Source organism: Tachypleus tridentatus, chromosome 7 (assembly GCF_004210375.1).
Source record: "Tachypleus tridentatus isolate NWPU-2018 chromosome 7, ASM421037v1, whole genome shotgun sequence".
NCBI classification, from domain to species: Eukaryota; Metazoa; Arthropoda; class Merostomata; order Xiphosura; family Limulidae; genus Tachypleus; species Tachypleus tridentatus.
The window spans coordinates 61053349-61076631 of NC_134831.1; the positions used below are offsets into that span (position 1 = coordinate 61053349).

General features: G+C 32.1%; 1 protein-coding gene across 4 annotated transcripts; it reads left to right on the top strand.

Moving 5' to 3' along the window:
- The first annotated feature begins 742 nt into the window (after positions 1-742).
- LOC143255779 (putative inorganic phosphate cotransporter) lies at positions 743-19940 on the top strand. Of its 4 annotated transcripts, none has more exons than XM_076511974.1 (10): positions 745-1202; positions 1726-1919; positions 3425-3658; positions 6083-6266; positions 7224-7357; positions 7611-7763; positions 11064-11196; positions 14520-14675; positions 16673-16785; positions 18937-19939. In XM_076511974.1, the coding sequence occupies exons 1-10, from the start codon at positions 1043-1045 to the stop codon at positions 19144-19146; spliced, it is 1671 nt and encodes a 556-aa protein (XP_076368089.1). In that variant the 5' UTR covers positions 745-1042; the 3' UTR covers positions 19147-19939. The 4 variants fall into 4 exon arrangements, with proteins under 4 accessions (XP_076368092.1, XP_076368089.1, XP_076368091.1 ...); XM_076511975.1 differs by having other exon boundaries at positions 747-1202; positions 16700-16785; positions 18937-19938; XM_076511977.1 differs by lacking the exon at positions 3425-3658 and having other exon boundaries at positions 743-1202; positions 18937-19940.
- The last annotated feature ends 3343 nt before the right edge of the window (positions 19941-23283 follow it).

The window sequence follows — 23283 nt, forward strand, 5'->3', positions numbered from 1 at the left end:
TTAAATTCCTATCACACCAAACATGTTCGCCCTTTCAGCCGAGGAGACGTTATAATGTGACTGTCAACCCCCCTATTCGTTGGTAAAAGAGTATCCCAAGAGTTGGCAGTGGGTGATGAAGCTGCCTTCATGCAAGTTTCAAGATTATAAAGAAACCTTACCCTGTTTATTATATGGAAATCACGACATGCTATCTTATTTTGTTCAAAATAAACATCTGTAAATATATTTTAATCTAATCATTATCGCAATAGATAGGGCAGGGCACTGGGCAAGAGGAGATCAAGCTCCTACCCGCCTTATGTTATGCCCCAATCTGCTTTTTTCTTCAGTCATAAAACAATGTCAACAACTACTAAAAGATATGTCTGATTCCATATTTAGCTTCCTGCAAATTACTAGGTTAAAATAAAATAGGTTTTAAGATGAGTGAAAGACAATGAATTAAAGTTATTTCCCATACAATTATAACTGTGATACATCAGAAAGTGATAATACGAATACATTCGTTTCAGGTTTTTAAAAACGTTTAAAAAATCGATTGAATTGTAATAAAATATGACCTGTGTACTTCTCATGTTTTTTACCAGAGGTACCCAACAATCTTCATAGTGTCACCTAACACCAGCATTCCCTCAAACATAGCTTGTTTGAAAGGTGCCCGTTAATTGTCAGTGATTCCTTGTCACTTTACTATCCTCTACACGTTGCTGTAAACAGAACTTTATATTTAAGAATCAGCTTTTCTATTATTCATGGTATATTGTTTTAACAACAATAGTTATGATACTAACAAATTAATATTAACTATCGGCATAATAGTTGCTCGTGTTACTTGAATTATTCTGAAAGATAAAGTACTCACGTGATGATAACACATTGTCTGATTTATGTTTTTGTTTTTTGTAAGTACTATGTAATTATGTCATCTCTCTATTCAGCTTTTCTCGTGATATCCAACAGCAACAGATTTTGTTTAGCTCAAACTGAAAGAACGATCATCGACTTTATAAAATACCTTATAGTATTAAAATAAATAACCATGACAGTTAAGACGAACTCTTTCGCTGAATCCCTGAATGAAACAACAAAATTACTGGCACAACGAAACACTCTAAGTACTGAAAAAAGATCCATAGAACCGACAGACGATGAAAAACAACCACTGATCTTAACAACAAATTCAAAAGCTTCATGTGGAGGTAAGACTTCTGTTAAACTGCTTGTCAAATAAACATAAATTGTTTTAATTAATGTTTAGTGGTGTGCATTTTATTGAATTATATCAATCCATTTAGAGGAAATATTTACGTGTATTTTTTTACTTATGAGAACGTGAAGTGACTTACAATATTCTATAAGTAATCGTTAACATTTACTTTTAATTTTCACCGATAGTATCACAATATTATGACAAAAGGTTTCATGACGTTTCTCTGATGTTACTATTCTTATTTTAACTTTATTATATTGTACATCAGAAATATAAAATTGATTTATTCTGTTTCTCAAGATTCATTGTCAAATTACATATTGTTAAATTATTTATTTAAACTCTTTTAACGGTCATAGATTCAATATTTTTCTTCACTTTGATCCAACTGATTTGTTGCGCAATATGCATTACTTGTCAAGGTTTGAAATAAAACTAAAAATAGATTTAAAATCTTATCTATCTAAAGAATGATTTATTATTTTTTAAATTACTCTTTTTCATATGTGAAGAATGTATCCGTGCCCGATATGTCCTTGTGATTTTTGCATTCATAAACTTTGTGAACAGCTATACAGTCAGAGTGAATTTGAATGTTGCCATAGTAGCTATGGTTAATTACACAGCGATTCACCATGACCAGCTATGGACAACTGAATGTCCAAATTCGGAAGGGATCTTTAATTCTAACAGCACGATAGAAAAGGTAGGTTTGTTTTTTAGAGAAATCAAGTGTATTGTCAGATATTTAATTCAAAAATTGAAAGGAAAACCTAGAAAATTTTGAAATCAATCTCATAACAAAATAAGGCTAGTACTTGAAATTCTCAAATAAGTCAGCACGAACCAAAGGTTTTAAATGATGTATACAACTTTTATTCATAAATATTTTACATTGTGTCCATAATTGATAGTTTTTACTAGTGTTTCGGTAAAAGAAACCACGTACAGAAGCTTTTAAACGTATTAACAATATAATATATGCTTTGAAAATATTTATGCTCTTCCGATCAAGTCCATTTCTGTAAATTTGAAGCCAAAGATTTAAATGTAACAAAATTACAGAAAAATATAAAATTAGAAAACAAAAAGTAGATATTAACGGGTCACTTGATGGTGATTGGATGAACATGATAAATAATGTGAATCATAATAATTTGATATGATGGGCTAATTCTCTGTGTCAAGTTTAACATCTCAAGTTTATATACCCAAGTAATTCTTAAATACACAAGTTAATATCAATTTGTTATATTATTTTTCATATAATGATGTATGGATTTTATACAACTAGAAAAAATTGTATAAATATAGATTTATGCTTGAAATTAAAATTATATAAGACAAGGAGATGCTGTCGTATCGAGCTTAAGTCTCATTATATGAGAAAATTAGCACAGCACCAAAACTTTATAGAAATATACATCAATATCGATATATTGTTAAATGAGATTGTTCCCAGCCTAAAAATTATAATAAAATACAAATAACGTACTGTACTTTTTAACGGATAGTTTTCGTTTTAAGTGTGAGTTCGACAAAGCGAAACGAATTTCACTGTAACAATAAGCAACAAATATTCTGTTTTGTTTATGCTTTACCGTCATACTGTTTTGTACCTATAATAAAAATATTTGGTCATTTAATAAAAAATACTACGACAAGAAACTTTAGAAAAGTTTTTATTTGGAGATGTGACTGTGGTATGTTTTAGTTAGATTGCAAAAATACCCAGTGAAACAGTTGTAGCAGTATGAGATTGCTTTATAGAGTGGAAGTGAGTAATGTTTAATGTCATGAATGCAATAGCCAGTAGATAGAGTTCAACTGGGTGGAATTCATAATTCAACAAGATACTGATGCAAAACATACTCTCCTGTTAAACGGATAGTGTTAATGAACTTTGTTCAAATTTAACAGCAGCAATAGTATAAAAATATAACTTGTAAGCCAAAACAGAATTTGTACTGGGGTCCTTATTAAGCAATTCGATGTTGATACTTTTGGATTCAGACTTATACCGATACAACCAACATTACACATCTAAATAATCCAAAGGATATCATACGATATTACTAAAAGGAACTTCAAGTACGTTTTGGAATGGAAAATGAAACAGAAAAATGTTAAAAACGAACTTGTAGACACATTTTTAATATAATCAAAATTAATTTTAGTGTTGTTTTTAATTTTTCTTCCATGCTATTCCAGGAAGGGGAGTTTATCTGGGATGAATACACTCAAGGAATCATATTGGGATGTTTTTATTTTGGTTACCTTATAACAAACCTGTTTGGAGGCACGCTAGCAAAGAGATTCGGTGATAAAAGAGTATTTGGTTTGGGAATTCTTCTTTCATCTGTACTAACGCTTCTGACACCTCTGTCACTACAGCTGCCTATTGGAGTTTTTATTGTAAAACGAATAGTAGAGGGTCTTGGTCAGGTAAGAACACATTTGGATAAGAATAAAATTTGGATGTTAATGTTACTAACATGAATTATTTTATTTCTTTTGAGGAAAGAAAGTTTATCTGGAATGAGAACACTCAAGGAACCATCTTAGGTTCTTTATATTTGGACTGCATTCTATCAAACCTAATTAAAGACATACTAGCTAGGAGATTCAGTAATAAAATAACATTTGGATTAGAATTTCTTCTGATATCTGTATTAACACAACTGACCTCTTAGTCATTACGGTTTATAACTCTAGTCTAATAAAGGGTTTAGCTTGAGGTAGTGGACTTTAAAGTTTACTAACACAAATTACGTATTAACTTTTAAGGCCAACGTTCTTTTGAAACAAGTATTTTTCAGCCGTATTCAACTGAAATAAGTGGGATATAAATTCACCATTCATTGTTAAGTTTGAATAATATAATAATCTAAACACCCTATTCACTGCTTGAAATTCAAGATTATCAAACCTAGATGTTTTTATCTGCGCTAGTCGTCTCTAATTTAACGGTGTAAGACAAAATGGAAGACAACTAATTATCAACACTCACCGCCAACTCTTGGTATTATTCTTGTCCCAACGAATAGTGCGATTGACTGCACTTTATAACGCCCTCACGGTTGAAAAAGAAAGTGTGTTTGTTGTGACGGGATTCAAACCCGGCTTTTTTAGCGAATTCATTTTAATTAAAAGGTCGCTATATGAGCTAAACTGCGATGTTTAGATTGTTAAAACATATTGTTTGGTCAAAACGTTGTCAACGTTCCGTCGATCTTTTGAGAAGGTGCACTTATGTATTTTATTTGCACAACTTTGTGAACTTACGTGACGGGGAATCATAAATAAGTTATTATTTAAATGTTAAAACTTTAAGAAACAATTGCTTTAGACTTTTATACTAAATAAAAATCCAAATATATAAACAGCATTTAATGGGATCCCTTATCCCTCACTGTAAAAATCAACTAAGGTCTCTTGAGCAGTGATATATGGGAGACTAAAAGTAGATCCGCAATGCTTCTTTTATTCTTTTCTGATATTTAATTCCACTTTGACATATTAAGAATAATGTTAAAAAAATATTTGCCTTTAACGTATTAGTTTTCAAAATTATACATATAAATATATTCAAAGCTACACAATGAGCTAACTACTTTGTTCTCTCCACATATAAGGCCTCAAGATTACCGTTCAAAAGTGAGCTACTGAGGAGTACATACTGTTTCATTAACTGTTACTACAATTATTGTTATACATCATGCAACCATTTAAAAGCAGAATGAAACACCGCATAGTTAACAAATAAGATCTGTTATCTAACGATGTAATTTATAAATTGTTGCGATTACAAGTACTTTAAAAGACCATAATACCCGAAAATACTGCCAAGTTGCATTGAATATATCACTTAAAAAGTATTACAAAATTAAATAAAAACAAGTCTGTTTGTTTCAAGTTAAACATCAAGCTACACAATGAGTAATCCGTACCTTTCACACAATTGGTGTCGCTCCCCGATTTTTAGCATGAAGTCCATTGACATATTATTGTGTTACTAGGGAGCACAAGAAAATACTTTGTTTTTTGAATTTCGCGCTATACGAGGGCTATCTGCACCGGCCTTCCTTAATTTTACAGACTAGAGGGAAGTAAACTAGTCATCACCACTCACCGTCAACTCTTGGGCTTCTCTTTTATCAACGAATAGTGGGATTGACCGTCATCTTATAATGTCCCCACAGCTGAAAGCGCGAGCATGTTTGGTGAGACAGGAATTCGAACCAGTGACCATCAGATTACGAGTCGAACGCCTCAACCCACCTGGCCATGCCAAGCCATATAAGAAAATAAATGAACAGGCATTGATTTTGTTAATTAACCATAGGTTCAAATGTTATTGTTGTTGTAAAATGTATTGGCCTATTTAACATAAATGGTATAAAAGTGGTTTTTCAATATGTGTTTCTAAAGATCCTTTCATTGTCCATTAAATTTTGTTTGAGATATATTTTTGTTAAAGTCTTGTCCATACTTAGTGTTGATTAGTTAGTAAAACTTACGGCTGGAGTCAATGTGTTTATAAACAACACTTATTCTATCTTCTATTTTGTTGATCTAAGTTACTTTTTGTCGTTTATGTTATAAGCGGCGTATCCCCATTGTTTCTTAACACGTTTTTCACATCAGTACCTCCTGCATGAAAGTTCAAATTTAAATGTTTAATAATTCTGTTTTCGTGACTTGTTGCAATATCTATATTTGTGTATAAGGCCCCCTTTTCGAAATAATATGATGTCACGAACAAGTTAATTGAACATAAGTTTTTTTTTTTTTTTTTTTTGCTTTTCGCTATAGGAACTGGTTTCATGGAAACTTAGTATTGATTTGAGAATTTATATTATTTCCCAGGGCGTGATGAACCCAGCTATGCAATCTTTATTGGCAAGATGGATTCCAAAATCTGAAATGGGCTTGACATGTACAATTGTCTACAACGGAGCTCAGATTGGCACTCTTGTCACAATGCCCTTGACTGGCGTATTGTCCAACTCTGATTTTCTTGGTGGTTGGCCATCTGCTTTCTATGTATTTGGTTAGTATGGTGCCTTTCATGTCGTTATTTTTTTTAAACTTACGACTGTACGTTATCGTTGCTTTCATGTAGAAATATGTAATTTGTTCTGCATCACTTTGAGAAATTTCTGAGAATTTTAAAGAATCTAAAGTTATTATTATGCAGTAAATTATGAAAATCTGAGAAAGTGAAACAATTAAAAACTGTTGTTGCCTTTTAAGACATATAATTAAATGAAAACAATGCTGATAACTCAATCACATATTAACACACGTTCCAACACGTTACAATAAGCTCATCTACTCATTCAACTATCTCTTTATAAAAAAACCCATCTCTACTAGCAGCATTAACATTAGTAACTTAACTTGCTAAGTAATACTATTTGTCGAAAGGATCTTAGTAACGTTGTCCACCTATAGAAATACCACTTGCCTTTCTAAAGCACATGTAGTGTCTATAGTATGACAAGTTACGTGTTGATGCCCTATCTGTAGAAAGATGCTCTCTGTTGAGCAACACTTGAATTAAGATACCACGTGATATCTCCTAGTAACGTGACATCTGACAGCATGACAACTTCCAAGCCTCTGGTATACAGTATGGACAGATGGTTAGGACACTCGATTTACACTCTGATAGTCGTGGATTCGAATACTTATCACATCAGTTATAAGTTAAATGAACTGTGTCTGTATTTCGCATTTTTAGCTTTATAAGCCGTCGAGCTTACCAATGAATCATCAGAATAGTTTATGTTAACAAATCGATCCCTTCTGCATGTTTGTGGATAACTCTCACTGGTAATTTTAATTATGTTTTCAGTAATTATTATTATTCACAATAATCTCTGGTTGCAACCTAAACCAAAGCAATAATCTTATCAATAATGTTACTGTCAGTGTGGCAAATGTATACAATATAGTTTGAATTTTATTATTATTGTGGATCAGAAACCAGATCTTTATTTACCAGGTGCAATCACTTGTGTGAGCAGCATCTTCTGGATTTTATTTGTCCATGATTTTCCCTCGGATCATCCTCGAATATCCAAACAAGAACTCCTGGAGATAGAAGCAGAAAAAGGAATTCAAAATAACAGGGAAATGGTAAGATGATTTTATAAAGATAATAAAGTCACATTTTATTTGTTGTTTATAAGATATATATAATGTATTTGTTTAGTCCAGTGTTAATATGTTTTTTCATTTTTAAATTGAAAATTGTTACTTCTTATAAACTGTCTGTTTGATAAAAATTAAAATCTTTCGAAAAAAATATATACGAAGAAAAATACGTTTTCTTACACCTTTAAATATAGTAATTCAATATGCAATTAACCCAAGTTAACATTACAAAAAGGAAAACAAATCAATCCCATGGAGGCAAATCCTGACTTCTTTTCCTGTGTGGGCCGTGATAATAGCACACTACGGAAATTCCTGGGGATTTTATACAATCCTGATTGACTTACCAACTTACTTGAAGAACATTTTACACTTCGACATTGAACAGGTAAGAATTATATAGATTTATGTTTAAAATTATTTTCAGCGTAGTAGTTGATTTTGTTTTGTACTAAGCACAAAGCTAAAAAATGGTCTATCTCTTCTATACTCACAACAGGTATCTAAACCGGGTTTTTAGCGATGTGAGTCCGCAGTTATACCACTGTGCTAGTGAGAGGCCAGCATGATAGAATGTAAATAGTTAGTTCTTTGTTATTGTCTGTGTGTGTGTACTTCTCAAACCAAAACCACATCAGGTTATCTGTTCTGTCCACCGACGCGAATGAAACCCTTGATTTTACAGGACTTACCGCTGTCCCAGAGGGGGACATTATTGCTAGAAGTGAGACTATGATGTTTCTCTTTTAGGTCTTATAGATGTAACATTATTTAATACAAAAAATCAATTTCTTTATTTTGTAGTTAATTTTGTTACACATATATATATATATTGCATAAATTGAAAACCTCATGAACATCTGTGTTCTCATGATTAGTTGTTTTTTTTTATTTAGAATTTCGCGCAAACTTACACGAGGACTATCTGTGCTAGCCGTCCCTAATTTACAAACTTAAGGCTGGAGGGAAGGCAGAAAGTCTTCACTACCCACCACCAACTCTTTTGCGAACGAATAGTTATACACAATATAACAACCCCACCGCTAAAAGCGCGAGCATATTCGGTGTGGCTGGAAAATAATATGACAAATCGAGTCCCATAATCACCTGGCCATCATTCTCATGAGCTGGGCGTCCCTGAGCCAATTTCAGTTTTACTGAAAGAACTGTGACACTTCGGAAATATTTTCATAGTAATATTTTTCGCCTACCGTTATCATTAGTTTTACAAACATCCTGTGGTCTGCATAATACCACAGTTTGAGAATCTCTTATCTCATCTATTAGATTAAAATCAGGAATGGTTATGCGCAGATAGCTCATGATCAGCTGTGGGCAGAATAACTACAGCCTCAAATGATAACGTTATGATCATTTCCTCACACGTTTCTTTGCACGAGTTCATAAATATTCCAAATAAGATGCCTTCAGTGGCACAGCGGTTTGTCTGCGAACTTATTCCACTAGAAATCACGTTTTGATACCCGTTGTTGGCAGAGCACAGATAGCCATTTGTGTAAAATTTTACTTAATACAAAAACCAGAAACACATCTAAAGAAGTTATTTTGTTTTAAAAGAGAATAATAGTTAACAAATCATGTGACGTAAATAATATTGTCAAACGATCTTAGCTTTTATGATGTTTTGTATTTTCAAAGAATGTAATTCATCTCTGTTAAGCAACACCTCATGATTTATCGATTAATCGTTGTAGAATGTTATGTATATTTGCGAACCGTTTGTTTGTTCGTCTGTCTCCCGTTTACGCGTAGCGTTTGAAACACTTGTAATACAGGCAAAAACTCAACGTTTTGAAATGACTGGAGAACAGACATGAATAATGTTGGTGCCATATTTTATTGCGCAAGCAGGATATTTAACAGAAGTTTTTAGGAATTACTTACACTATCTTTCAAATTTCAAACTCCTCACTGGGATAGGTGTAATTATATTCCCCACGCTGGACACAATAGACAGCCTAATGTGGCTTTGCTATAAGAAAAACACGTTTCGAAATGTGAAGTAATTTAAAATTAAAAATGCAGATTTATTATATGTTATTGTTGAGTGGCTCGTAGCAAAACTGAAATGATTGGCTTTGAGTGAAATCAAGCGTGCGGCACAATTAGCACAATGTAGTAATTTAAATTGGTACATTAAGTTGAATATTTCCCGTCATTTTGGACGAGTACTTTTGCTTGTAGGGCCCCGCATGACAAGATGGTTAGGACGCTGAACCCATAATCCAATTTTGACCAATTAAAATATGCTTTGAACAACATACATGGAAGAGCAATCGAGAAAAAATACGAAATCACACCACATTATCAGAATAAATGTCCCTATCGATTTTTTGATATATATTTGCAGCTTTTACTTGAAATATAGCAGAAATATTGGGTCTAATATTAATAAGTATTTCAGTTTTTTGACGTTAGACCTAGGCTGCATTTTACATTAAAATTACCTATCATGGTTTGTTTTGATTTGTTTTGAATTTTGCATAAAACTACAAGAGAGCTATTTGTGCTAGCCGTCCCTAATTTAGTAGTGTAAGACTAGAGGGAAGACAGCTAGTCCTCACCACCCACCACCAACCTTTAAGCTACTCTTTTACCAGCGAATAGTGGGGTTGAAAGTCACATTATAACGCCTCTATGGTTGTATGGGTGAATATGTTTGATATGACAGGAACGCAAACCGGCGACCCTGCGATTACGAATCGAGTGCACTTATCATCTGGCCATCTCAGACTCCCTGCCAACTCAGAAATAATTGATAGTACAGTTCATTTTAAATTCACTGACACACATAGTAATTCATATACACACTGAACATTTCAAAATCACAATTCATGACATTACGTGTACTTGTTAGTAATGGCAGTGTATTTATTCTCCGTGTTAAAGATACGGAAACGCTTTTCTCTTACTCTGGGTAGAGAGTAAGACCAGAGAGATTTCTACAAGAAAAATAACGCGTAATGTCAGAAACAAAAACATTATCTCTAAACTTCCAAAACATGACTTGTCATCACGTGTCATCTATAGACTATCAACTTTACACAAATAAGTCACACACACAAGTAGTATTTTTCGTAACCTCCTTTCAGTTTCTTATAAACATGATACCAATACTGAGATAACTACATATAGGAATAAAGGTAGATTGTTGTATGAAAGTGACAACTAAGCTAACATGCTTCTTTGGAATTAAGTGCAAAGCTACACAAAGGACTATCTGTACTCTGTCCACTACGTGTATCGAAATCTGGTTTCTAGGTGTGTAAGTCGGCAGATATACAGCTGTGTCACTTTGAAGCACATATTTAATACAAACCCAGATGAAACAATAGCTTACTGTTTGAACTCCAATGACCACGTTCACACACACACCCCCAAAACGGCGAGGTGAAGAGGTATCATTTATGATTACGCTACTTCCATGATTAATGTAAAACTAATCACCTTCCCTTACTAGACCCCACGCATAGAAAAACATTAATATTTAGAATTATATAACTCTCAAATCTAAGTAAGGAGACCACGCAGATATACATAGATAAACCATGATATGATAATTAACAAAATAGGTTTTACAAGTGATTTTATGCTGTTTATAATAATCTCTATTTTTCTGTATGTTGATTAATGTCATTGACTAATTTCCTTATTTCATTCTTAACAGAACGGGTTCTTATCTGCTCTGCCTTACCTTTGTCAGTTTGCGATTGGCTGCTTAGCGGGGTATGCTGTAGATTTGATTTATCGTAAAAAATGGTTTAGAGTGACTGTTTTAAGGAAAATATCTAATTCTTTTGGTAAGTTTTTAACGTTTATATGCACATTTTTCACTTCATCTAATTAGGTTATTATTCTAAATAATTATTCTGTAATATACACCACGTTATGTTTCAAAGTAATTTTGGGGCCTGAGAAAGAAAACAAACAAACTGGAGGTAAATCAACTTGTCATCACTACCCACCGCCAACTCTTGGGCTACTCTTTTACCAACGAATAGTGGGATTGGCCGTAACATTATAACGCCCTCATGGCTAAAACGGCGAGCATGTATGGTGCGACGGGAATTCGAACCCGCCACCCTCGGATTACCAGTCGAACGCCTTAACACGTTTGGCCATGCCGGACCTCCCAGATTTAGCAGTTTAAGAGTAGCCGTCTCTTAGGCTATATTTACCAACGAATAGTTGGATTGAATTTAACATTATAACGAGGGTAATGCTAAAAAGAGCGAGCATGTTTTGTGTGACGGATGAATCTAAGATTACAAATCGAGCTCCCTTACCACCTGGCCATACCGGATGGTTGTAATGTTTGAAATTTATAAATATTCCTGGTCAGATATCTGAAGTTTTCCAATCAATAATTGTTTATCACAATAACAGTTTCTGAGCATTCTAATTGTACCAAATCAATAATATTAAACTGCCTCTCATCGCGTCCATTTATAAGCGTTTAGGGTGAAGTTTTCCAAAGTTCAGTTGTTCGAAGATACGCTAGTGCTTTAGCAAAATATATATTGTTGAATCTTACACTTGAGAATCTTCTACAAATTTAGAAAATAGGCAGGACTTTCGAAATACACATTTAACAATGCATTTCTAATCATATATTAAACTGAGGCAATCATACATATTAAAATATTCACATTTTAGTTTTTAAATTAATCTACTAAAGTTCTCGTTATAATATTATCGTGAGCCGTCACAGCTGTTTGTAAACAAACTAAAACAATTTTCGTCGTTAAAGATGTAACTACATGTTAATATAAAACAATTGAAGAAATAACGTAGAAACCCAAAATATATTTTGTGTTTATTAAATAAGATAATTCGCTATTATAATTATTTATATATATATATGTGTGTGTAGATATGCTTAGTTTTCTGTGTTAAGCTATTTCAAAATAAAGTGTGATTTTAAATTTTATTTCATATTCGGCTCAATTTTTTTTCAATTTAACAGAAATTTCAGAATAAAATATCACACCTATATCACCGTTTCCGGTATTAAACATATGCAGAGATGTCAACTATTTCAAATGACTGAGCGTAGTGATTGTAGACAGAGCCCTTTATCATTTGCGGCTACTAGGCCTGACCAATATTTCTAAGCTGTTTATTATTATATCATTATTATAACTATTATAATTTAATACTATTATAGATTGCTCATTTATGACTGTGTTTTGTGTATTTAATAAATAATTTTTTAAAAAATTCTTTTTCATATTCTGAATTCTTACTCATAAATGTCGTTATCTGCATCGTTTTTGTTTTCGCCTCAGCCTTTTGTTGGTGAGACGTCGATTTTGTATGTCTGGAACAATCGTTTAACCCGCCATGCACCACAGAAAAATCGATGTGACAAACTGTACAAAACGCATGACTGTCACTGTCTTTTGATGCAATGACCGGATATTTTGCACTATAGTCTTTCCTAAATTTTTGATTCACAGTTTTAGTCCTTTTAGGTTTGCCAGAAAAGGAAAAATCTGGTGAACGAGGCCTCTTTTTTCCAACTTGTGAGCGATCGCATTGGTGTTTCTATGCCGCTCAGAAAACAAGAAATACCCATCTACGCGATCGCTGATTGGCTGTCAAGCACTGATGACGTCACTATTGATTCCTCCACGTACCCAGTATGGAGAAGCACCGCACTCAAACTATTGGTAGACGTCAGAGATACAAATATTTTTTTTATTATTTCAAGCACAAACATGATTATTGCAAGTAGCCATTTTGACTATGTGTTTTATTTTTTATCAAAATTTATTTGTATCTCACTATATATTTTCTTTTCACCCCTTTGAATCCCTGGAGGAACAATTTATCACTTTATTGTATAGGCCTATATAATATATAATAATTTGGGAGTTGCAACAAGTCATAATATTTGTCTGTATGAGCGTATAGTCGTAATATATACACCAAAATCGTTATGATTACGCTCAAATCGTAATGGTTGGCATCCCTGCATATGTCTGATAATTATAATAAACTCTAGTTAGCTATTTTATGTTTTCAGCCAGTAATATCACACACTATTCAATAATCTAACTCTGTTTATCCAAATATCGTCATGGTAAGCATTTACAATATAACCTGATATCGCCAGCTGTATAGTTCCTTTATAAGGAATAAATTAGATATTTTAGAACACAGATGTAGTATCAAACTTGTTGTATGAAATTATATCGCTTGAAATGCTCACGCTATTAATTTTTAAATGAACAACTTAAAATTAAATTACAATATTTTGGCTGGTATTAGAAACCAGCCTAAATTTGCTAAGTTTGCAGAAATAAATAGTCATAGTAAATAAATCTAAAATAGGTGAAACAAACACAATGGAAAGGTTGAAAGTTTTAAATGTTGTATAAATATTCAACACAATTATTTGATTAGAATATTTTTTACTGGATTATGTATGTGTTAGTCTGAGAATTTCAAGTACGTTTCAAAAATATTTTTGTGTTTTTATTAGATTTAACTTGGTTATTTTCATTATAATTTCACTATTTTTTGCACAGTTATTATTCGTTTAATTATTTATTTACTATTATCTATTATTTCGTTCTTTCATAAGCATTACTTTTATTATTGTTTTATTTTTATTCTACACCACTGATACCTCTCTGCTACTCGTCTCTGTAGTTGACAGCACTTACATGCTTACTAGTAACTTATTTCAGATGTCAAACTTCTCTAACTATATGCAATTGGTATCATTTCCTGGGCTTTCATTAGTCGGTATACGTTAATAGGAAAGGAATACTCAAGAATTTCATCTACTGATATCGAAATGCTTCAAGGAAAGGGAATTGTTGGTAGATATTTTTGGGAATTCAGTTGAAATATAGATGTTAAATTATCTATATTCATTACTGTGTTAACTTGGAGTTTCTGATTTAAGTAGAAAGCTGCCTTGCTTTTGTATAAATTAATATTGACCAATTAAATCACTAATCAAACTAATAAAACTTCACAGAAAACTGTATAAATTTAACTTCACTATGGTGAGTAGAAGTGAACAAAAACACCATTTTTATTTTACTTTTAATTTATTTTTCTTATTTAATATATTAATTTTAGAAAATGTTACAATTATTCATTCTTCTAGGCTTTTACGGTTCAGCTCTGTGTTTAACTGCAGTGACTCTGGCCGATTGTAACCACGCTTTAGCCGTCACTATTTTGGCTTTAAGCATGGGTTTCAACGGGTTCATATTTCCCGGATTTTTTGTTGTGGGCGTTGACATGGCTCCAAATTATGCTGGTAAGTCTGTCATCTTTTATCCTAATCATTAAATCCTAATTGTCAGTTCATCTTGCTGAAATTGATGTTGTAGTACAGCAACAAGACATTTCAATTACGTATATGTAATCTCAGTTCATAGTTTGCAAATGAACCAAATGGTATTCCACACATGTAAAATAAACAAAAAAGGTGAATTTGTTTCTTGTTGTTTTACAAGTTCATTTATTAAGTTTTGTTTAAGTTATATATTCGATAAAATATACAAGCTACACTAGTTGTTACTGATTTTGAAGTGATAGGCTAGTACGACTGTAGCTAGTTCACAACACCTATCGCCATATCTTGTGTTACGATAAATGACTATTATAAAGTACAATCAGCGCTATTTTGAAATAATGAACGAGAAACATGAATCATTGGATACGTACTCGAGCATACTAACCAGGAGGTCACGCTCAGCTATTCAATTAAGTCATTAATTTAATTGTTTATATTACATTATTTTTAACACAGAAAATTCGCATAACAATGACTTATAGGATATCTGCTTGATAGTTATAATTTAGTGAATTTTATATTCTATACAATTTCTTTATTACCTTTAGAAAAGCACCTCAAAAACGTGAAACAATTAATAGAGTACATGATCAAAAATATAGAGAACGTGTAAAAAAAGATGTTAAAATATATGAAGAAAGATTATCGCGTAAAAAGCAGCATTTATTTAATGTTGAAGTTTTGTTTTATGTCAAGCATCATGTTAAAACCTGATGGTTGTTTATGAATAATAATAGACTACTTATCTTTAACCAAATCAAGTACAGAAACTTCTTATACGTATTTATATTGTGAAATAATATTAAATATCAGATCAGCTATTAAAATGTTACGCAAAGCTTATTTATAAGCACATTTGATTATCTTTAATAAACAATGTCATTTATGTATGTTTTATTGTCATTTTTGGTGTATCCAAAATCAGTACATTCATAGGTTTATCCATAAATTCCAAAAGATGTCGGCATCATTACTCTTTCGTCTTTGGACTCTTAATTGTTAACTCCTCACAATTTATACACCTTATAACATACGTAATTACATTGTTTTTTTTTAGTTACATCTCTAGCAATGGCACTATGTATATAGTAATATCATTTCTTGATATGAGCAGAAAACCTCCTCTTGAGATAAAATATTTTACGGTACCGTATAATGACTTTATAAAAATGTTTCTTCATTATTTGTTAAAAGCATGCACATTACTGGCGAGGACTCGTAGTATTATTGTTTGGATTATTATATTAATTACGCAAGAATTAATCAAACCTAGCCTTCTGTAGTCTTTAATATGAAAATAACATTGAGATAGTTCTCCAACAACAATTATTCTACTTATAATATTAAATGAAACACCTGTAAATAGGAAAACATTTCGTAATGAACAAGGAAAATAAGCCAAACGAGACAGCAGTAAGTGTACAGAATTACATCGCTAAAATTTGGGTTTAATTCCCCTCAGTAGACATGACAAGTAACCCAATGTAGTTTTGCTCTATAAACAAAAACGGTCATAACCGAATTCAGAGGTAACACTGAAATGGAGAGAACACCTTTTAAATACAGTGATAACGCGAGATTCCAGGTGTTCTAACAGTATTGTGGCAATCTAACTTAACATTCTCGGTTTATAAACACGTAACCAGAGTATGATTATCTTGATTGGTTTGAAATATATTACTTGAATTAGAAATTTAGGGGGAAAAATGAAAGTACGATATATTGGTACGTAGAAGGTGGAATATATTGAAATACTAGATGTAGAATATTCAAAATGTTTTGGTGTTTTAGTTTCACAAGTATTGATTAATTTCTGAATTCTTAAGAATGAACTTTAAAACTAACAATATACTACCATTGTAAGCTTAATATACTCTCATTATGATCTTTAGTCTGTTAACAAGAAGATGAAAGTGAACAACTTGTTTGATAAGTAAATTTTATTTTGTTCGACATAGAAGAACATGCAATATTTTTCTGTACAGGAGTTCTCATGGGACTTTCGAACGGGATATCACAACTGAATGGATTCATTGTTCCTTATGTTGTTGGTAGCCTTACTCAAGGACGGGTAAGTCAAGCAATGCTTACCCTAAGATATACACAGTAGTTAACTTACTTCGATATGCCAAAAGTTATCGTGTTATCGACATTTCATATTAAAAACTTAAGTGTAAAAAAGAAAGAAAGAAATAATAGAAACCTAAAATGTTTTATAGATCTCTAAGGCAGTTTTCAAATACTTCACAATTTAGTAAATATTATTCCCATTTCCATTTGAAGAAACTAATTTTAAAAAATCATGTTTTCTTACTATAAAAAATATTATCTGAAAGTGTTCACGTATTTGAGTGTAATACATACTTTTAAAATATCCAATATTACGAAATGAACGCAATAGAGGTTTTGTTAGAGTGATATTTTGTGGTAGGAAAAGGATAAAATTGAAATTAAAGCATGGCACAAAGTCAACATGAAGATATTCTGATGATGATGACATTGGATGAGGGTTTTAGATTTGCAACCTGGGAGAATCAGGTGCAATTTAGACCTTTTTAGTGTATGTTCCAATGCTGTGAAATACTGTTTAATAGCTCACGCAGAGCCAGAAAAATGGATCATTTTAATAGTGTTTATACTTCCCTTATTAATTAGGTAATGTTGTATACAGCATTTAGTGCTCTAGTCACCATTTCGATTCATTTGGTTGTACACAACACTTTCAAACAATTTCATTACTAATTTCAACACTTTCACCATATTATTATATTAAGTTTGCATTAAACTCTATGAATACATAGTTAATAGTTTAATCGGTTAATGTTGTAAGTTCTGATTTTGGTTAGTTGTAAATTTTTATATTAGTGATGTGATGTCATCTGTTTAGTTTAATGAGTTTTTCGTGCTCTTGGATAAATTCTATAAAAATGGTTTGGGTATTTCTCAGATAGGAATGTTTATTCAGTGTGGTTGTTGGTTATTTGTTTGATTTGCAGTTCGTTGTTATTCAGTAGCTGTTTTCTCATTTTTCTGTGATTGTTTAATTGGTTGATTTGGTTTTATTTATGCTATTTATGTCAGCGAAACATAATGTCGTACTAGACCAGAGGGAAAGCAGCTAGTCAATACCTCTTACCGTCAATTATCAGGTTAGTTTTTTAGAAAAAACAGTGAGGTCAACCATAACCTTTTAACGATTCCACGGCTGAAAGAGCGAGCATATTTCGTGACGGAAATTTGAGCTTCCAATCTGTGGTTTGCGACTAGAATACCCTAACCACTAAGCGAGTTAAAAATAGTATAAAAATTACAGGCGTTCGTTTCTTTGTCCATGTTGACAATTAATTAACGTACTCGACTTTCTTAATTTCAACTCGCACATTTTTCAGAATGTCTTCACAAATATACAATAAACGGTTATGCCTGATTAACGAAAAGTCCTGAAACACATACAAAATAAACAACTATTAATTATATTACAGTCATATAATTCCTGTATGTTTGTGACATGTTTCAGTTATGAAGAACTTTTGTTCCTGGGAGAAGAAACATTTTTACTTCAGATTGAAGATTCTGTGTTCTTCCCACAACTAGATTACAGAATTAATTACATAAATTGTTGTAATATAATTTTAGGGTTCGCTAAACACAAATATTTCGCTATTAAATGGGCCCGGCAAGGCCAAGCGTGTTAAGGCGTGCGACTTGTAATCTGAGGGTCGCGGGTTCACATCCCGGTCGCGCCAAACATGCTCGCCATTTCAGCCGTGGGGGCGATATAATGTGACCGTCAATCCCATTATTCGTTGGTAAAAGAGTAGCCAAAGAGTTGGCGGTGGGTGGTGATAACTAGCTGCCTTCCCTCTAGTCTTACACTGCTAAATTAGGGACGGTTAGCGCAGAAAGCCTTCGTGTAGCTTTGCGTGAAATTCAAAACAAACAAACAAACATCATTAAATACTATAAACCACATATATTTAAAACTTGTTGCAACCAAATGCAGGATTTTCTCCAATATTAATCTCGCCTTTTTCAACTAAAATATGTGTTTTACTTTTATTTTCTGGATTTGATTATTTTCTAAAAATTCAGTATATCGTGAAAACACTGTTCACTTCGTACTTGTTTTGACTTGTTAGTAAATTTTATCTTATACTACGATTATGTTAACGTTACTTATATTGACGAGTTTCTCTTTCCAACGTATTGTGTGTTTGTACAGCAAACCCTGCAACAGTGGAAGAAAGTATTCTATATCGGTGCTGCAATTTACACTTTCTGTGGAACATTCTTTGCAATTTTTGGTTCAGCTGAGTTACAGCCATGGAATAATATTGAAAGTTACAAGACTGAAGAACCAGCTTGTCCTACGTCACTTATTTCATCAAATACTCCCGAAAAACGCAATTCAGCAGAAAAAAACAATTCGTGATTATTTGAGACCTTACATACCAGGACAACTTGATTTAGTGAAACAATTCCACCATATTGTACTGGAATATGTTTCACTTGCTCGGACAAACAAGGTGACAGTATGCAGATGGTGTAGATTCTTGGTATTCTAATCCGAAAAAAGAGAAATAACAAAGTGTACTTTCAATACTAGCAAATACAGTAAATTCAATCTTAAATTAATGTTTAGCTAGAATACGGAAGTACATGATAAGTGTATTTTGATTTTTAAATTAGGAAACATATTTACACACTGATATGAATAATTTATTGTCTAAATCTTTGCTATTCAAAAATCTCGTCAGAAAACAAAATATTTGGTATCCTCAGATAACTGAAGTCTTTTGAATGGGCTTTTTATGTCACTGATTCATCAGTTTAACGTTCGTAATTTAGTGGCTGGTTTTGTTAACAAGCTGTTGGCAACATTGAGTCGAAGAATCATAAATAACCTCAACCGTGGCGCACATTTTTCAGTTAAATTATACTTGTGTACTTTTAAGAACTTATTGAATGAAAATAAAGAAAATCTGTAACAATATACCAACCACACTATTCTTATTGGTTATACTGAGTGCCGACGAAACTTTTCTAAAAATCAAGACTCATTAGACTGGCTTTTGTTCAAAGATATAACCACTTATAGTTCGGTTGTTAACCACTTCTTACTTAGATCCTGTAGTCGTTTACCTCTTACCTAATTATTATTAGTTTAGTGGTGTTTATGTATTACCAACTTTAAGTATAAAATACGTGTAACAAACTATCGTTAAGTTCTTGTACATAAATTCAAAATTTACCTTGAAGAATGAAGTAGACCTTACATTTTTCTCCAGAGCTACACCGTTCAAAGTAAAGGCATCCGTTCTGGAAGATAGCAGACAACATTTTCGTGTCAAAAAGAAATGTTCAGACCCCCTGAATGGAAATTATAACATATAGAACATCACTGTAAATAAAGTTCCTCCTGATTTAGCGTACTTATACATTAAAGTAAAAAACAGAGTTTGGGTTTAGATAGAAGCTCCATGTAAAATATTTTATGGTCTATAAATAAATAAATACATCGAAAACGTTTTTAATTTTAATTGTTTTTCAATGTGCTGATTCAAGCCGCTTTAAATGAACTATGAAAATATGTTTTATTTAAGTTTATTCGTGCCTCTACAACTGCTATCTTGAATCAAACCCATTAATCTTGAAATAAACATTCGCTTGTATTGAACTTACGAAATAGATAAAGAGAGTGCTTTATTCTGAAATTATTGCAATTATTTAAGTTCTAAACTTCCAGAGAGAAAAATAATATACATATAAATGTGATCTTTAAACAACTAGAAAAACCCACTGTAATAATCTGATGATACAACTTGTAAAAATTACAGAAAAAACTCACTTTATAAACCGAAAAATTCACTGGTTTTTACGAACACAAAATGCTCTATGCTCGTGTACTTTTAGACTAAAAGCATTATATTAAGTTTTAAATAGAAGAAAAATAAAGACTGTGATCTCTTTTGATCATCAGGAGCAGTGGACATGTTTGACCTATGTATTCAGTGTTTTATAGACATAAATACTTATGAAAGGAAATGAAAGTAATGAACAAAATGATAAGATTTTTATGAATATAAGATTTGTCGTTTATCACAAATTAAAAACAAGTAAAACTGAAAGACTTAAAAATTAAAACATAAAAGTTTACACAAATTTACTATATTTCATTTTTATGCCCTCCTATTTTTCTAAGATGAAAATTTTATGTACTACTAACATAAAAACTTAAAATTGTCAGGTATTTTTTACGGTGGTATTGTGGTAATACAAACTTTTCAAAGTTTCTCCACATATAGTGTATGCAGTGGCAACGTATAATGTTGGTTAATTAAGAAACTAAGTTGTTCAGTTGAAGGTTTTCGCAACACAGAATGCACACTGTACAATAATAAACAGTGATATCTTCCATATGCTGAACAGTTGATAATCAAAAACATTTTCAGTCACTTGGACAACGAACGCGTCTTGAGAACAACAGTACTGTTGTTTTTTGTAAATAATTCTGTGAAATTGTTCAAAATTTAGATTGTCAAGCTCGAGAAATCAAAATTCGTTCCGTAAAAACTTTATAGTCGACTGTCATATTTTCCTGGCCAGCTTTTATATTTGCGATTTGAGAGTATTGATACTGTAGTCTGAAAGGTTCTTTGTGTTTATGACCCAACTGAATTAGGAGTGACCAGTGCAGGGTGTGGTTTGGTTTGTCTTGAATTTCGCGCAAAGCTACACGATGGTTATCTGTGCTAGCCGTCGCTCATTTAGCAGTGTAAGATCAGAAGGAAGGCAGTCATTACCACTCATTGTCAATTCTTGAGCTACTCTTTCACCTACAGTTAGTGTAATTTCTCGTCCTTATAACATTATAACATCCCCAGAGCCAAAAGGCGAGTATGTTTGGTGGGACAGGGATTCGAACCTTCGACCGTAAAAAAAATTGAGTCGAGCGCACTAACCATCTGGCCGTGCCGGGCTAGAAAATAAAATCCAAAGACGTTTCTATTGCATTAATACAAGCGTCCGTGCCATCCATACATAACTCTGATAAAAAACAACATTATGTATATTATGTAACAAATCAAATATTTTATGATACGTTCTAACCAGATATAATGTTTGTTACATTCATGCAAGTTTCAAGATTATAAATGAAATAAAACCAGATTCATACATGAGAATCACGACAAACTAACTTATGTTGTTTAAAAGAAACATCTGTGAATATAATTAAATCTAATCATTATCACAATAGATAGCGTCATGTATTGGACAAGAGGAGCTCAAGCCCCTGCCTTCCTAATGTTATGCCCTAAGCTGCCTCTTTCTTCAATCGTAAAACAATTTCAACAACTATGTTTGATGAATATGCCTGATTACACACATAATACAAGCACCAATATATTCTCCGTTTAGTTTCATGTTTTTAAAAACGTTTAAAAAACTGATTGAATTGTAATAAAATATGACCTGTGTACTTCTCATGTTTTTTTACCAGAGGTACCCAACAAGCATTCCCTCAAACATAGCTTGTTTGAAAGGTGCCCGTTAATTGTCAGTGATCCCCTGTCACTTTACTATCCTCTACACGTTGCTGAAAACAGAACTTTATATTTGAGGATCAGCTTTTTTATTATTCATGGTATATTGTTTAACCACAATAGTTATGACATTAACAAATTAATACTAACACATTGTCTGATGTCTGTTTTTGTTTTTTGTAAGCACTACGTAATTATGTTATCTCTCTATTCAGCTTTTCTCGTGATATCCAACAGCAACAGATTTTATTTAGCTCGAACTGAACGATTGATCGTCGACTTTAGAAAATACCTTATAGTATTAAAATAAATAATCATGACAGTTAAGACGAATTCTTTCGCTGAATCTCTGAATGAAACAACAAAATTACTGACACAACGAAACACTCTAGGTACTGAAAAAAGATCCATAGAACCGACAGACGATGAAAAACAACCACTGATCTTAACAACAAACTCAATAGCTTCATGTGGAGGTAAGACTTCTGTTAAAGTGCTTGTCAAATAAACATAAATTGTTATAATTAATGTTTAATGGTGTGCATTTTATTGATTTATATCAATCAATTACTTCAATTTAGAGGAAATATTTACGTGTATTCTTTTACTTATGAGAACATGAAGTGACTTACAATATTCTATAAGTAATCGTTAACATTTATTTTTAATTTTCACCGATAGTATCACAATATTATGACAAAAGGTTTCATGACGTTTCTCTGATATTACTATTCTTGTTTTAACTTTATTACATTGTATATCTGAAGTATAAAACTGTTTGATTCTGTGTGTTGAAAATTTCTCAAGATTTTTTGTCAAATTATACATTTTTAAATTATTTATTTAAACTTATTCAAGAGTCATAGATTCAATATTTTTCTTCACTTTGATCCAATATATTTGTTACGCAATATGTATTATTTGTCAAGGTTTGAAATAAAACTAAAAATAGATTACAAAACTTTTTTTCTAAAGAATGATTTGTTATTTTCTAAATTACTCTTTTTCATATGTGAAGAATGTGT

What these genes read in the sequence shown, in the direction of transcription:
- LOC143255779 (XM_076511974.1), top strand. Translation starts at nt 1,043, where the DNA reads ATGACAGTTAAGACGAACTCTTTCGCTGAATCCCTGAATGAAACAACA. An exon ending in ATCTGCTTTCTATGTATTTG is followed by an intron (nt 6,267 to 7,223) that starts GTTAGTATGGTG and finishes TTTATTTACCAG; the next exon opens with GTGCAATCACTTGTGTGAGC. An exon ending in CATGGCTCCAAATTATGCTG is followed by an intron (nt 14,676 to 16,672) that starts GTAAGTCTGTCA and finishes TGTTCGACATAG; the next exon opens with AAGAACATGCAATATTTTTC.